This window comes from Oncorhynchus keta, chromosome 8 (assembly GCF_023373465.1).
Source record: "Oncorhynchus keta strain PuntledgeMale-10-30-2019 chromosome 8, Oket_V2, whole genome shotgun sequence".
NCBI lineage: Eukaryota > Metazoa > Chordata > Actinopteri > Salmoniformes > Salmonidae > Oncorhynchus > Oncorhynchus keta.
The window spans coordinates 49842085-49857633 of NC_068428.1; the positions used below are offsets into that span (position 1 = coordinate 49842085).

The 15549-nt window shown below is 42.8% G+C and overlaps 1 protein-coding gene and 1 long non-coding RNA gene across 51 annotated transcripts in view; one reads left to right on the plus strand and one right to left on the minus strand.

Annotated features, from left to right (window-relative positions):
- Window positions 1-2291: 2291 nt before the first annotated feature.
- LOC127931570 (uncharacterized) lies at window positions 2292-7607 on the plus strand. Its single transcript, XR_008141800.1, has 13 exons — window positions 2292-2443; window positions 2645-2849; window positions 3061-3340; window positions 3487-3537; window positions 3794-3838; window positions 4043-4188; window positions 4296-4402; window positions 4445-4503; window positions 4919-4963; window positions 5006-5067; window positions 5597-5981; window positions 6650-7075; window positions 7188-7607. It is a non-coding gene; the product is annotated as an uncharacterized LOC127931570 (long non-coding RNA).
- A 200-nt stretch (window positions 7608-7807) lies between these two features.
- fam228a (family with sequence similarity 228 member A) overlaps window positions 7808-15549 on the minus strand; it is a 31281-nt gene continuing 23539 nt past the window's right edge. For all 50 annotated transcript variants that reach the window (XM_052524648.1, XM_052524647.1, XM_052524629.1 and 47 more), the window contains 2 exons: window positions 9937-10024; window positions 7808-8133 (listed from right to left, as the gene is read on the minus strand). In XM_052524648.1, the coding sequence (XP_052380608.1) occupies window positions 8117-8133; window positions 9937-10024 (105 nt within the window). In that variant the 3' untranslated portion in view covers window positions 7808-8116. The remainder of the gene's footprint in view (window positions 8134-9936; window positions 10025-15549) is intronic.

Below are 15549 nucleotides of genomic sequence, written 5' to 3' on the forward strand. Positions count from 1 at the left end.
CTCCATTAGGCACAACTCCTTACACAGAGTTTCCCTGGTGTCCACTTCAGTTCAGACCACCTGAGGGCCAAGCTGGCACCTCTGAACAGCCAAGACCAGGCCATGCTGCAGCCACCCCTTGCAGGATGCAATCCTCCATGCATCCTGGTCATTTTCATTGTCCGATAACGCACTCCCCCTCTACTTCCTCAATCCCTCCTAGCTCGTTTGTTCATGGGGATTTGAGTAGACGTCATGTGGGGGCGATGCCCATTAAATTGCAATTTCCCACCTTTGGGGGAAAAAAAGATGACAGTCCTGATCCGATAATGTATCTAGAAAGATGTCGTGACTTTCTTGCCCTCAATCCCCTGGCTGACGAAGAACTCCTTGCCACATTGAGGAATGTGTTGCATGGAACAGCTCGAGACTGGTGGGATGTGGCACGTCTCACCACTACCTCCTGGGCTGACTTTGAGGCCAAGGTTTCCTCTGCATTTCTGTCTGAGGACTACACAGATGAGCTGGCAGACAGAGTCAGAAATCGAGTACAAAGAGAGAAAGAGAGTATCCGTGATTTTGCATACGGTTACCACTCCCTGTGCAGAAGGTGGAAGGAAACCTGGCATTGAGGAGGAATAGGTCATTAAATTGATCTTGAAGAACATCAACCCACTACTAGCCAGTCAACTCCGAGAACGAGTCACCACTGTCGATGGACTGGTTCGCTTGGGACAGCAGTTTGAGAAGGACAGAGAATGCCAACAGCAATATGACCAGAAAAAGAAACAGACACCCAAACAGTTACCCAAGAAAGATCATCAACAACAGCCAGAGTCTCCAGCCAAGACCCCTCTCATGTTCTGTTGGAGATGTAGCCAAAAGGGACATTCTTCAGCTACATGTCCAAGACCGGATCAAGTAAACCCTTCCAGAAACCACAAATCACAACAGGCCAACACATCTAACTCTCTTCGCAGGAACGACCATCCTTCTCCGGGTGCTTTAACCAGAGCTGAAACCCCAAGAGTCACTGCCTACACCCCCCATCGACATCCCCTTCCTTTCAGTTAATACCGCACCAACTGGTGTTACCCCTGTCCATAGGCCCATGGACAGGAAGAGCCATCTTGGACACCGGGTCATCCTACACACTGCTCAATGAGAAACTGTGGAAGGAGGTTAACGGTCCACAATACAACTTGAAGCCGTGGACAGAAGGTCCACTCTATCTGGCTGATGGTGAGGCTAGACGACCACTTGGATGGAGTGAGGTAGAGTTCCGCCTGTGTAACCGTTCCTATATGATTCCTTCTGTTATCCTACAAACCAGGAACCTTGCTTTTCCTGTCGTGTTGGGAATTGATTTCATGCACTTCAGTGGTTGATATCTGGGCTGCTGCCAACTAATTACATGACTACAGACTCTGACCCCAGTCAGCAATGTGAGTCTACTCTCTCTCTCCCTCTTACCCCCTCTCTCTCTCCCTCTTCCCCCTCTCTCTCTCTCCTCTTCCCCCCTCTCACCCTCTCTCCCCCCTCTCTCCCCCTCTCTCACCCCTTCCTCCCCTCCCCCCCTCTCTCTCTCTGTCTCTCACCCTCTCTCTCACCCTTCCCCCTCTCTACCCCCTCTCTCTCTTCTCCCTCTCTCTCTCTCACCCTTCCCCCTCTCTATCTCCCCCCTGTCTCTCTCTCTCTCTCTCTCTCTCTCTCCCTTCCCCCTCTCTCTCTCTCTCTCTCTCTCACCCCCCCCCTCTCTATCTCCCCCTCTCTCTCCCCCCCCCCCCTCTCTCTCCATGCCATTTCTGATCTTCATATGCACACTTCCATTTAATTTCTATCTCATTGTCAAATACGAATCTAAAAGTAACTTTTATTGCCACCTCCAAAGATGTAAAAATAGCCAACACAAAGCCTGCAGGCAGAAAACATCCTGATAAAAATAAATATCCTCTAAATCACATGGCCCGTCTGCAACAATCAAATATAATACTTCCTGGGAGCTCTGGACAGACACAGCTGGAGGCTATTTGCACAAAGGATCAAAAGTAATCAGATATTTTAAGAGTTTCCACTGGAGCATAACATGACATTTTTCCCTTTCATGCCGAGTGGAGCTGGAAATAAATAAAAAAAATCTTGAGAAATTATTGTCATTCAGACTTTGTTTAGTTGCTGTTTGAGGTGAAGTAAAAATGACTTTGGGAAGTGCCACAGATCACTGGTGGTGACGAGACAATCAGAAACACTATCAGACCCCCAAATGGGGACATTTCTAGGCCTACTTCTGTAATCAGGTTAAACGTGCTTAACATTGAGAGTACCGTTTCAAACAAAAGAAGATTAATACATTGACGAAACTCATAACTAACTAACATAACTATTAATACATAACTGGAATGAAATAAACAAAAACGTGTTCCTATGTTGAGACAGGTGTTGTTAGGAGGACATGATGAGACAGGTGTTGTTAGGAGGGACATGATGAGACAGGTGTTGTTAGGAGGACATGATGAGACAGGTGTTGTTAGGAGGACATGATGAGACAGGTGTTGTTAGGAGACAGGTGTTGTTAGAGACAGGTGTTGTTAGGAGACATGTTAGGAGACAGGTGTGTTAGGAGACAGGTGTTGTTAGACAGGTGTTGTTAGGAATGATGAGACAGGTGTTGTTAGGAGGACATGATGAGACAGGTGTTGTTAGGAGACAGGTGTTGTTAGGAGACAGGTGTTGTTAGGAGACAGGTGTTGTTAGGATATGTTGAGACAGGTGTTGTTAGGAGACAGGTGTTGTTAGGATATGATGAGACAGGTGTTGTTAGGAGACAGGTGTTGTTAGGATATGTTGAGACAGGTGTTGTTAGGAGACAGGTGTTGTTAGGAGACAGGTGTTGTTAGGAGGATATGATGAGACAGGTGTTGTTAGGAGGATATGATGAGACAGGTGTTGTTAGGATATGATGAGACAGGTGTTGTTAGGAGGATATGTTGAGACAGGTGTTGTTAGGAGACAGGTGTTGTTAGGAGACAGGTGTTGTTAGGAGACATGTGTTGTTAGGAGACAGGTGATGTTAGGAGACAGGTGTTGTTAGGAGGATATGATGAGACAGGTGTTGTTAGGAGGACATGATGAGACAGGTGTTGTTAGGAGGACATGATGAGACAGGTGTTGTTAGGAGGACATGATGAGACAGGTGTTGTTAGGAGGACATGATGAGACAGGTGTTGTTAGGAGGACATGATGAGACAGGTGTTGTTAGGAGGACATGATGAGACAGGTGTTGTTAGGAGGATATGATGAGACAGGTGTTGTTAGGAGGACATGATGAGACAGGTGTTGTTAGGAGGACATGATGAGACAGGTTAGTGTTGTTAGGATATGATGACAGGTGTTGTTATATGAGACAGGTGTTGTTAGGATATGATGAGACAGGTGTTGTTAGGAGACAGGTGGTGTTGTTAGGAGACAGGTGAGACATGGTGTTGTTAGGAGGACATGATGAGACAGGTGTTGTTAGGAGACAGGTGTTGTTAGGAGACAGGTGTTGTTAGGAGACAGGTGTTGTTAGGAGATATGATGAGACAGGTGTTGTTAGGAGGACAGGTGAGGAGACAGGTGTTGTTAGAGGATATGATGAGACAGGTGTTGTTAGGAGGACATGATGAGACAGGTGTTGTTAGGAGGACATGATGAGACAGGTGTTGTTAGGAGGACATGATGTGTTGTTAGGAGACAGGTGTTGTTAGGATATGATGAGACAGGTGTTGTTAGGAGGATATGATGAGACAGGTGTTGTTAGGATATGATGAGACAGGTGTTGTTAGGAGACAGGTGTTGTTAGGAGGACATGATGAGACAGGTGTTGTTAGGAGGAGATGAGACAGGTGTTGTTAGGAGACAGGTGTATGATGAGACAGGTGTTGTTAGGAGACAGGTGTTGTTAGGAGGATATGATGAGACAGGTGTTGTTAGGAGACAGGTGTTGTTAGGAGGATATGATGAGACAGGTGTTGTTAGGAGGACATGAGGAGACAGGTGTTGTTAGGAGGACATGTTGAGACAGGTGTTGTTAGGAGGACATGATGAGACAGGTGTTGTTAGGAGGACATGATGAGACAGGTGTTGTTAGGAGGACATGATGAGACAGGTGTTGTTAGGAGGACATGATGAGACAGGTGTTGTTAGGAGACAGGTGTTGTTAGGAGACAGGTGTTGTTAGGAGACAGGTGTTGTTAGGAGACAGGTGTTGTTAGGAGACAGGTGTTGTTAGGAGGACATGATGAGACAGGTGTTGTTAGGAGGACATGATGAGACAGGTGTTGTTAGGAGACAGGTGTTGTTAGGAGACAGGTGTTGTTAGGAGGATATGATGAGACAGGTGTTGTTAGGAGGACATGAGGAGACAGGTGTTGTTAGGAGACAGGTGTTGTTAGGAGACAGGTGTTGTTAGGATATGATGAGACAGGTGTTGTTAGGAGACAGGTGTTGTTAGGATATGTTGAGACAGGTGTTGTTAGGAGACAGGTGTTGTTAGAGACAGGTGTTGTTAGGAGGATATGATGAGACAGGTGTTGTTAGGATATGAGGACAGGTGTTGTTAGGAGATATGTTGAGACAGGTGTTGTTAGGAGGATATGATGAGACAGGTGTTGTTAGGAGACAGGTGTTGTTAGGAGACAGGTGTTGTTAGGAGACAGACAGTGTTGTGATGTTAGGAGGAGATGAGACAGGTGTTGAGACAGGAGGGACATGATGAGACAGGTGTTGTTAGGAGGACATGATGAGACAGACATGATGAGACAGGTGTTGTTAGACATGATGAGACAGGTGTTGTTAGGAGGACATGATGAGACAGGTGTTGTTAGGAGGACATGATGAGACAGGTGTTGTTAGGAGGATATGATGAGACAGGTGTTGTTAGGAGGACATGATGAGACAGGTGTTGTTAGGAGACAGGTGTTGTTAGGAGGACATGATGAGACAGGTGTTGTTAGGACATGATGAGACAGGTGTTGTTAGGAGACAGGTGTTGTTAGGAGACAGGTGTTGTTAGGAGACAGGTGTTGTTAGGAGGATATGATGAGACAGGTGTTGTTAGGAGACAGGTGTTGTTAGGAGGATATCGAGGTGTAATGTTTTTAAGAGTTTCCACTGAGGACATGAGTGAGAAATAAATAAAAAAAAAAAAAAAACTTGAGAAATTATTGTCATTCAGACTTTGTTTAGTTGCTGTTTGAGGAAGTAAAAATGACTTTGGGAAGTGCCACAGATCACTGGTGGTGACGAGACAATCAGAAACACTATCAGACCCCCAAATGGGGACATTTCTAGGTGTAATCAGGTTAAACGGAGGACATTAATACATTGATCATAACTAACTAACATAACTATTAATACATAACTGAATGAAATAAACAAAAACGGTGTTGTTAGGAGGACATGATGAGACAGGTGTTGTTACATGATGAGACAGGTGTTGTTAGGAGGACATGATGAGACAGGTGTTGTTAGGAGACAGGTGTTGTTAGAGACAGGTGTTGTTAGGAGGACATGATGAGACAGGTGTTGTTAGGAGGATATGATGAGAGACAGGTGTTGTTAGGAGACATGGAGACAGGTGTTGTTAGGAGGACATGATGAGACAGGTGTTGTTAGGAGGACATGATGAGACAGGTGTTGTTAGGAGGACATGATGAGACAGGTGTTGTTAGGAGGACATGATGAGACAGGTGTTGTTAGGAGACAGGTGTTGTTAGGAGACAGGTGTTGTTAGGAGACAGTTGTTGTTAGGAGACCGGTGTTGCTAGGAGACAGGTGTTGTTAGGACATGATGAGACAGGTGTTGTTAGGAGGACATGATGAGACAGGTGTTGTTAGGAGGACATGATGAGACAGGTGTTGTTAGGAGGACATGATGAGACAGGTGTTGTTAGGAGACAGGTGTTGTTAGGAGACAGGTGTTGTTAGGAGACAGGTGTTGTTAGGAGAATATGATGAGACAGGTGTTGTTTGGAGGACATGATGAGACAGGTGTTGTTAGGAGACAGGTGTTGTTAGGAGACAGGTGTTGTTAGGATATGAGACAGGTGTTGTTAGGAGACAGGTGTTGTTAGGATATGATGGAGACAGGTGTTGTTAGGAGGGTGTTGTTATATGATGAGACAGGTGTTGTTAGGAGGATATGATGAGACAGGTGAGTTAGATATGATGAGACAGGTGTTGTTAGGAGGATATGATGAGACAGGTGTTGTTAGGAGGACATGATGAGACAGGTGTTGTTAGGAGGACATGATGTGATGATGAGACAGGTGTTGTTAGGAGGACATGATGAGACAGGTGTTGTTAGGAGGACATGATGATGTTGTTAGGAGGACATGATGAGACAGGTGTGTTAGGAGGATATGATGAGACAGGTGTTGTTAGGAGGACATGATGAGACAGGTGTTGTTAGGAGGATATGAGACAGGTGAGAGACAGATGTGTGCCAGGGAGACAGGTAGGAGACATGTGAGACAGGTGTTGTTAGGAGGACATGATGAGACAGGTGTTGTTAGGAGGATGATGAGACAGGTGTTGTTAGGAGACAGGTGTTGTTAGACAGAGACAGTGTTGTTAGGAGATATGATGAGACAGGTGTTGTTAGGAGACAGAGGAGGATATGATGAGACAGGTGTTGTTAGGAGGATATGATGAGACAGGTGTTGTTAGGAGACAGGTGTTGTTAGGAGGATATGATGAGACAGGTGTTGTTAGGAGGACATGATGAGACAGGTGTTGTTAGGAGGATATGATGAGACAGGTGTTGTTAGGAGGACATGATGAGACAGGTGTTGTTAGGAGACAGGTGTTGTTAGGATATGATGAGACAGGTGTTGTTAGGAGGATATGATGAGACAGGTGTTGTTAGGATATGATGAGACAGGTGTTGTTAGGAGACAGGTGTTGTTAGGAGGACATGATGAGACAGGTGTTGTTAGGAGGATATGATGAGACAGGTGTTGTTAGGAGGACATGGTGAGACAGGTGTTGTTAGGAGGATATGATGAGACAGGTGTTGTTAGGAGACAGGTGTTGTTAGGAGGATATGATGAGACAGGTGTTGTTAGGAGGATATGATGAGACAGGTGTTGTTAGGAGGATATGATGAGACAGGTGTTGTTAGGAGGACATGATGAGACAGGTGTTGTTAGGAGGACATGATGAGACAGGTGTTGTTAGGAGGATATGATGAGACAGGTGTTGTTAGGAGACAGGTGTTGTTAGGAGGATATGATGAGACAGGTGTTGTTAGGAGGACATGATGAGACAGGTGTTGTTAGGAGGATATGATGAGACAGGTGTTGTTAGGAGACAGGTGTTGTTAGGAGGACATGATGAGACAGGTGTTGTTAGGAGGACATGATGAGACAGGTGTTGTTAGGAGGACATGATGAGACAGGTGTTGTTAGGAGGACATGATGAGACAGGTGTTTAACAGCCATTAAACTCAGTAACTGTTTTAAAGTCACCGTTGGCCTCATGGTGAAATCCCTGAGTAGTTTCCTTCCTCTCCGGCAACTGATTTAGGAAGGACGCCTGTATCTTTGTATTGACGGTGTGTCAATACACACCCAATCCAAAGTGTAATTACTAATAACTACACCATGCTAAAAGCGATATTATATTCAGTGTCTGCTTTAAATAAATGTGTACCCATCGACCAATAGTTGCCCTTCTTTGCGAAGCAAAACTTCCCTGGTCTTTGTGGTTGAATGTGTGTTTGAAATTCACTGATCGACTGAGGGTCGTGACAGATAATTAATTGTAAGTGTTGGGTACAGCACAGGAGATTGGTGTCACCTTTTAATTGGGAGGAATGGTATCAAATACATGGTTTTCAGTAAACAATGTCTGCTCAAGCATGAATTACCCTTGTCGACGAAGAGCTGATTGAATACCTGCATCTAGTGTATGCTGCTGTTTATATGTCCCAACAGTGACGCCACACTACAGAACGCTGTGCTCTCAAGCCCTGTTTAATAGTCATTATCCCCTGAAGGACCAGCCAGGTGTCTGTAGACATCTCCCGTCAGGTGTTGTTAAGCCCTGTAGGACCAGCCAGGTGTCTGTAGACATCTCCCGTCAGGTGTGGCCGTGACTATAATCTGGGCGGCCCTGGAGGACGAAAGGAGAGGAAGAGAGCAGATGATACAGATCGATAATACAGTTGTAGTCGGAAGTTTAAATACACCTGAGCCAAATACATTTAAACTCAGTTTTTTCACAATTCCTGACATTTAATCCTAGTAAAAAATTCCCCGTCCTTTTGTGTCTTAAGTTAAAAATTCCTTTTGTGTCGTAGGTCAGTTAGGACCACTTTATTTTAAGAATGTGAAATGTCAGAATAATAGTAGAGAGAATGATTTATTTCAGCTTTTATTTATTTCATTACATTCCCAGTGGGTTAGAAGTTTACATACATTCAATTAGTATTTGGTAGAATTGCCTTTAAATTGTTTAACTTGGCTCAAACGTTTCGGGTAGCCTTCCACAAGCTTCCCACAATAAGTTGGGTGAATTTTGGCCCATTCCTCCTGACAGAGCTGGTGTAACTGAGTCAGGTTTGTAGGCCTCCTTGCTCGCGCACGCTTTTTCAGTTCTGCCCACAAATGTTCTATAGGATTGAGGTCAGGGCTTTGTGATGGCCACTCCAATACCTTGACTTTGTTGTCCTTAAGCCATTTTGCCACAACTTTGGAAGTATGCTTGGGGTCATTGTCCATTTGGAAGACCCATTTGCGACCAAGCTTTAACTTCCTGACTGATGTCTTGAGATGTTGCTTCAATATAGCTACATAATTTTCATTCTCATGATGCCATCTTTTTTGTGAAGTGCACCAGTCCCTCCTGCAGCAAATCACCTCCACAACATGATGCTGCCACCCCCATGCTTCACGGTTGGGATGGTCTTCTTCGGCTTGCAAGCCTCGCCCTTTTTCCTCCAAACATAACGATGGTCATTATGGCCAAACAGTTCTCTTTTTGTTTCATCAGACCAGAGGACATTTCTCCGAAAAGTACGATCTTTGTCCCCATGTGCAGTTGTAAACCGTAGTCTGTATTTTTTAATGGGTTTTTTGGAGCAGTGGCTTCTTCCTTGCTGAGGGGCCTTTCAGGTTATGTCGATATAGGACTCGTTTAACTGTGGACATAGATACTTTCTTCTGGAACAGGTACAACAGGTACAACAGTACAACAGTATAACAGGTATAACCACATCTCTTCTGGAACAGTCACACCTGAGACACACATTTAAATAGCTAACAGTCACACCTGAGACACACATTTAAATAGCTAACAGTCACACCTGGGACACACCTTTAAATAGCTAACAGTCACACCTGAGACACACATTTAAATAGCTAACAGTCACACCTGAGACACACATTTAAATAGCTAACAGTCACACCTGAGACACACCTTTAAATAGCTAACAGTCACACCTGAGACACACCTTTAAATAGCTAACAGTCACACCTGGGACACACCTTTAAATAGCTAACAGTCACACCTGAGACACACATTTAAATAGCTAACAGTCACACCTGAGACACACCTTTAAATAGCTAACAGTCACACCTGAGACACACCTTTAAATAGCTAACAGTCACACCTGAGACACACCTTTAAATAGCTAACAGTCACACCTGAGACACACCTTTAAATAGCTAACAGTCACACCTGGGACACACCTTTAAATAGCTAACAGTCACACCTGGGACACACCTTTAAATAGCTAACAGTCACACCTGGGACACACCTTTAAATAGCTAACAGTCACACCTGGGACACACCTTTAAACTATGTTAACAGTCAAGCTGTAATATAGAACTAAGGCTCTTTATTTATTAGTCCTCTTCCGTTTGCAATTTATCCCTAAAGTTCCAGGTCTTATTTTTGTTGTTTTTGCTACAATACCTGTCTGACAGCGTAGGACCGCCCTCTTTTCCTTTGTCCCGTCACGTGATTGAAGGAACAGTGGGTCCCTCGACGCAGGTGTGGCAACCTGGAAGAAGTGAAAACAATTAACATATTCAGGAAGAGACTCGCACACTGTAGAAGAAAATACACGAATAAATCCAAAAACTGAGGTTTAAATGTAAAATACAGATGTTTATTAAAACACCATGGTGCCCCCCCCCCTCCCCAAAAAAAAATCCCAGTGCATAAATGAGGTGTAAACAACACAAACGTTTGGGCCTCAGGCCGTCATCATTGTGGATGTTGGCACTCACACCTGGCTTCTATTTCAAGGATATTTGCATGTCACATGATCAAGGAGGAAAACGCATCAGAAAATCTATGAATCGGTACCTGATCCAAGTTTATCATTTTAAAAGGCTAATTGATCATTAGAAAACCCTTTTGCAATTACGTTAGCACAGCTGAAAACTGTCGTTCTGATTTAAAAGAAGCAATAAAACTGGCCTTCTTTAGACTAGTTGAGTATCTGGAGCATCAGCATTTGTGGGTTCGATTACAAGCTCAAAATGGCCAGAAACAAATAACTTTCTTCTGAAACTCGTCAGTCTATTCTTGTTCTGAGAAATGAAGGCTATTCCATGTGAGAAGTTGCCAAGAAACCGAAGATCTTGTACAACGCTGTGTACTACTCCCTTCACAGAACAGTGCAAACTGGCGAACAGCGCAAACTGGCTCTAACCAGAATAGAAAGAGGAGTGGGAGGCCCCGGTGCACAACTGAGCAAGAGGACAAGTACATTAGAGTGTCTAGTTTGAGAAAAAGACTCCTCACAAGTCCTCAGCTGGCAGCTTCATTAAATAGTACCCACAAAACACCAGTCTCAACGTCAACAGTGAAGAGGCGACTCCGGGATGCTGGCCTTCTAGGCAGAGTTCCTCTGTCCAGAGTCTGTGTTCTTTTGCCCATCTTAAACTTTTCTTTTTTATTGGCCAGTCTGAGATATGGCTTTTTCTTTGCAACTCAGCCTAGAAGGCCATCGTCCCGGAGTCGCCTTTCACCAAAAAAAACAGTCTGATCAGGATGAACAATACCTGGTAAAACCATTTTAATTCTGAGTGCTATGCATTTTGCTAGTACTTTTGCTAGTACTTTCGCTAGTACTTTAGCATCACAACATTGAAGTGTAAGGGGCCTCCAGTTTTTTAGATAGACTGGGTCTTTATATTTGCCATCTGGGTCTTGTTTTAATAATAGAGAAATCACACCTTCCTGCTGAGTACCTGACAGACTACCATTTCTATAGGAGTAGTTAAAACAATCTAACAATGGAGCTTTTAGTATATCAAAAAAGGCTTGATACAACTCTTACCGGTATGCCATCAAGCCCTGGGGTTTTTCCAGACGGAAATAATTTAATAGCCTCAAAAAGGTCTTCCTCTAATTGGGCCTTTGAACATTTCCATTTTAGAAATACCACGATAATACTGACAATACTGATAACTGACAATACTGATAACTGACAATACTGATAACTGACAATACTGATAACTGACAATACTGATAACTGACAATACTGATAACTGACAATACTGATAACTGACAATACTGATAACTGACAATACTGATAACTGACAATACTGATAACTGACAATACTGATAACTGTGATAATACTGATAACTGTGATAATACTGATAACTGTGATAATACTGATAATACTGATAACTGTGACAATACTGATAACTGATAATACTGATAACTGTGATACTACTGATAATACTGATAACTGTGACAATACTGATAATACTGATAACTGTGACAATACTGATAACTGTGATAATACTGATAACTGTGATAATACTGATAACTGTGATAATACTGATAACTGTGATAATACTGATAACTGATAATACTGATAACTGTGATAATACTGATAACTGATAATACTGATAACTGTGATAATACTGACAATACTGATAACTGTGATAATACTGATAACTGTGATAATACTGATAACTGTGATAATACTGATAACTGTGATAATACTGATAACTGATAATACTGATAACTGTGATAATACTGATACTACTGATAACTGATAATACTGATAACTGTGATAATACTGATAATACTGATAACTGATAATACTGATAACTGTGACAATACTGATAACTGTGACAATACTGATAACTGTGATAATACTGATAACTGTGATAATACTGATAACTGATAATACTGATAACTGATAACTGTGATAATACTGACAATACTGATAACTGTGATAATACTGATAACTGTGATAATACTGATAACTGTGATAATACTGATAACTGTGATAATACTGATAACTGATAATACTGATAACTGTGATAATACTGACAATACTGATAACTGTGATTATACTGACAATACTGATAACTGTGAAAATACTGATAACTGTGATAATAATGATTATACCGACAACTGTGATAATACTGATAACTGTGATAATACTGATAATACTGATAACTGTGATACTACTGATAACTGTGATACTACTGATAACTGTGATACTACTGATAACTGTGATAACTGACAATACTAATAACTGTGAAAATACTGATAACTGTGATAATAATGATTATACCGACAACTGTGATAATACTGATAACCCTGATAATACTGATAATACTGATAACTGTGATACTACTGATAACTGTGATAATACTGATAACTGTGATAACTGACAATACTAATAACTGAAAATACTGATAACTGTGATAATACTGATAACTGTGATAATACTGATAATACTGATAACTGTGATAATACTGATACTACTGATAACTGTGATAATACTGATAACTGTGATGATACTGGTAACTGTGAAAATACTGATAACTGTGATAATACTGATAATACTGATAACTGTGAAAATACTGATAACTGTGATACTACTGATAACTGTGATCATACTGATAACTGACAATACTAATAACTGTGATAATACTGATAACTGTGATAATACTGATAACTGACAATACTGATAACTGTGATAATACTGATAATACTGATAACTGATAATACTGATAACTGTGATAATACTGATAACTGTGATAATACTGATAACTGTGATAATACTGATAATACTGATAACTGATAATACTGATAACTGTGACAATACTGATAACTGTGATACTACTGATAACTGTGATAATACCGACAACTGTGATAACTGATAACCGTGATAAAACTGATAACTGTGATAATACTGATAACTGTGATAATACTGATAATACTGATAACTGTGATAATACTGATAACTGTGATAATACTGATGTTACAGTAGGGTTACAGTAGGTTTACTTTGGTGTTACAGTAGGGTTACGTTGGGGTTACAGTAGTGTTACAGTAGGTTTACCTTGGTGTTACAGTAGGGTTACGTTGGGGTTACAGTAGGGTTACAGTGGGGTTACCTTGGGGTTACAGTAGGTTTACAGTAGGGTTACCTTGGGGTTACAGTAGGGTTACAGTAGGGTTACCTTGGTGTTACAGTAGGGTTACAGTAGGGTTACCTTGGGGTTACAGTAGGGTTACAGTAGGGTTACCTTGGTGTTACAGTAGGGTTACAGTAGGGTTACCTTGGTGTTACAGTAGGGTTACCTTGGGGTTACCTTGGGGTTACAGTATGGTTACGTTGGGGTTACAGTAGGGTTACAGTAGGGTTACCTTGGGGTTACAGTAGGGTTACCTTGGTGTTACAGTAGGTTTACAGTAGGGTTACCTTGGGGTTACCTTGGTGTTACAGTAGGGTTACCTTGGTGTTACCTTGGTGTTACAGTAGGGTTACAGTAGGATTACAGTAGGGTTACAGTAGGATTACAGTAGGGTTACAGTAGGGTTACCTTGGGGTTACAGTAGGGTTACCTTGGGGTTACAGTAGGGTTACCTTGGTGTTACAGTAGGGTTACAGTAGGGTTACCTTGGGGTTACAGTAGGGTTACAGTAGGGTTACCTTGGTGTTACAGTGGGGTTACCTTGGGGTTACAGTAGGGTTACAGTGGGGCTACAGTGGGGTTACAGTGGGGTTACCTTGGGGTTACAGTAGGGTTACCTTGGTGTTACAGTAGGGTTACAGTAGGGTTACCTTGGGGTTACAGTAGGGTTACCTTGGTGTTACAGTAGGGTTACAGTGGGGTTACCTTGGGGTTACAGTAGGGTTACAGTGGGGCTACAGTGGGGTTACCTTGGGGTTACAGTAGGGTTACCTTGGTGTTACAGTAGGATTACAGTAGGACTACAGTAGGACTACAGTAGGGTTACATTGGTGTTATAGTAGGGTTACCTTGGTGTTACAGTAGGGTTACCTTGGTGTTACAGTAGGGTTACAGTAGGGTTACAGTAGGGTTACCTTGATGTTACAGTAGGGTTACAGTAGGATTACAGTAGGGTTACCTTGGGGTTACAGTAGGGTTACCTTGGGGTTACAGTAGGGTTACCTTGGTGTTACAGTAGGGTTACCTTGGGGTTACAGTATGATTACAGTAGGGTTACCTTGGTGTTACAGTAGGGTTACCTTGGTGTTACAGTAGGGTTACAGTAGGGTTACCTTGGGGTTACAGTAGGGTTACCTTGGTGTTACAGTAGGGTTACCTTGGGGTTACCTTGGGGTTACAGTAGGGTTACCTTGGTGTTACAGTAGGGTTACAGTAGGGTTACCTTGGGGTTACAGTAGGGTTACAGTAGGGTTACCTTGGTGTTACAGTAGGGTTACAGTGGGGTTACCTTGGGGTTACAGTAGGGTTACAGTGGGGCTACAGTGGGGTTACAGTGGGGTTACCTTGGGGTTACAGTAGGGTTACCTTGGTGTTACAGTAGGGTTACAGTAGGGTTACCTTGGGGTTACAGTAGGATTACAGTAGGACTACAGTAGGACTACAGTAGGGTTACATTGGTGTTATAGTAGGGTTACCTTGGTGTTACAGTAGGGTTACCTTGGTGTTACAGTAGGGTTACAGTAGGGTTACCTTGGGGTTACAGTAGGGTTACCTTGATGTTACAGTAGGGTTACAGTAGGATTACAGTAGGGTTACCTTGGTGTTACAGTAGGGTTACCTTGGGGTTACAGTAGGGTTACCTTGGGGTTACAGTAGGGTTACAGTAGGGTTACAGTAGGGTTACAGTAGGGTTACAGTAGGGTTACCTTGGGGTTACAGTAGGGTTACCTTGGTGTTACAGTAGGGTTACCTTGGTTACAGTATGATTACAGTAGGGTTACCTTAACTGTTACAGTAGGGTTACATTGGGGTTACAGTAGGATTTACAGTAGGGTTACCTTGGGGTTACAGTAGGGTTACCCTGGGGTTACAGTAGGGTTACAGTGGGATTACCTTGGTGTTACAGTAGAGTTACCTTGGTGTTACAGTAGGGTTACCTTGGGGTTACAGTAGGGTTACCTTGGGGTGACAGTAGGGTTACAGTAGGGTTACCTTGGGGTTACAGTAGGGTTACCTTGGGGTTACAGTAGGGTTACCTTGGTGTTACAGTAGGGTTACAGTAGGGTTACCTTGGGGTTACAGTAGGGTTACAGTAGGGTTACCTTGGTGTTACAGTATGATTACAGTAGGGTA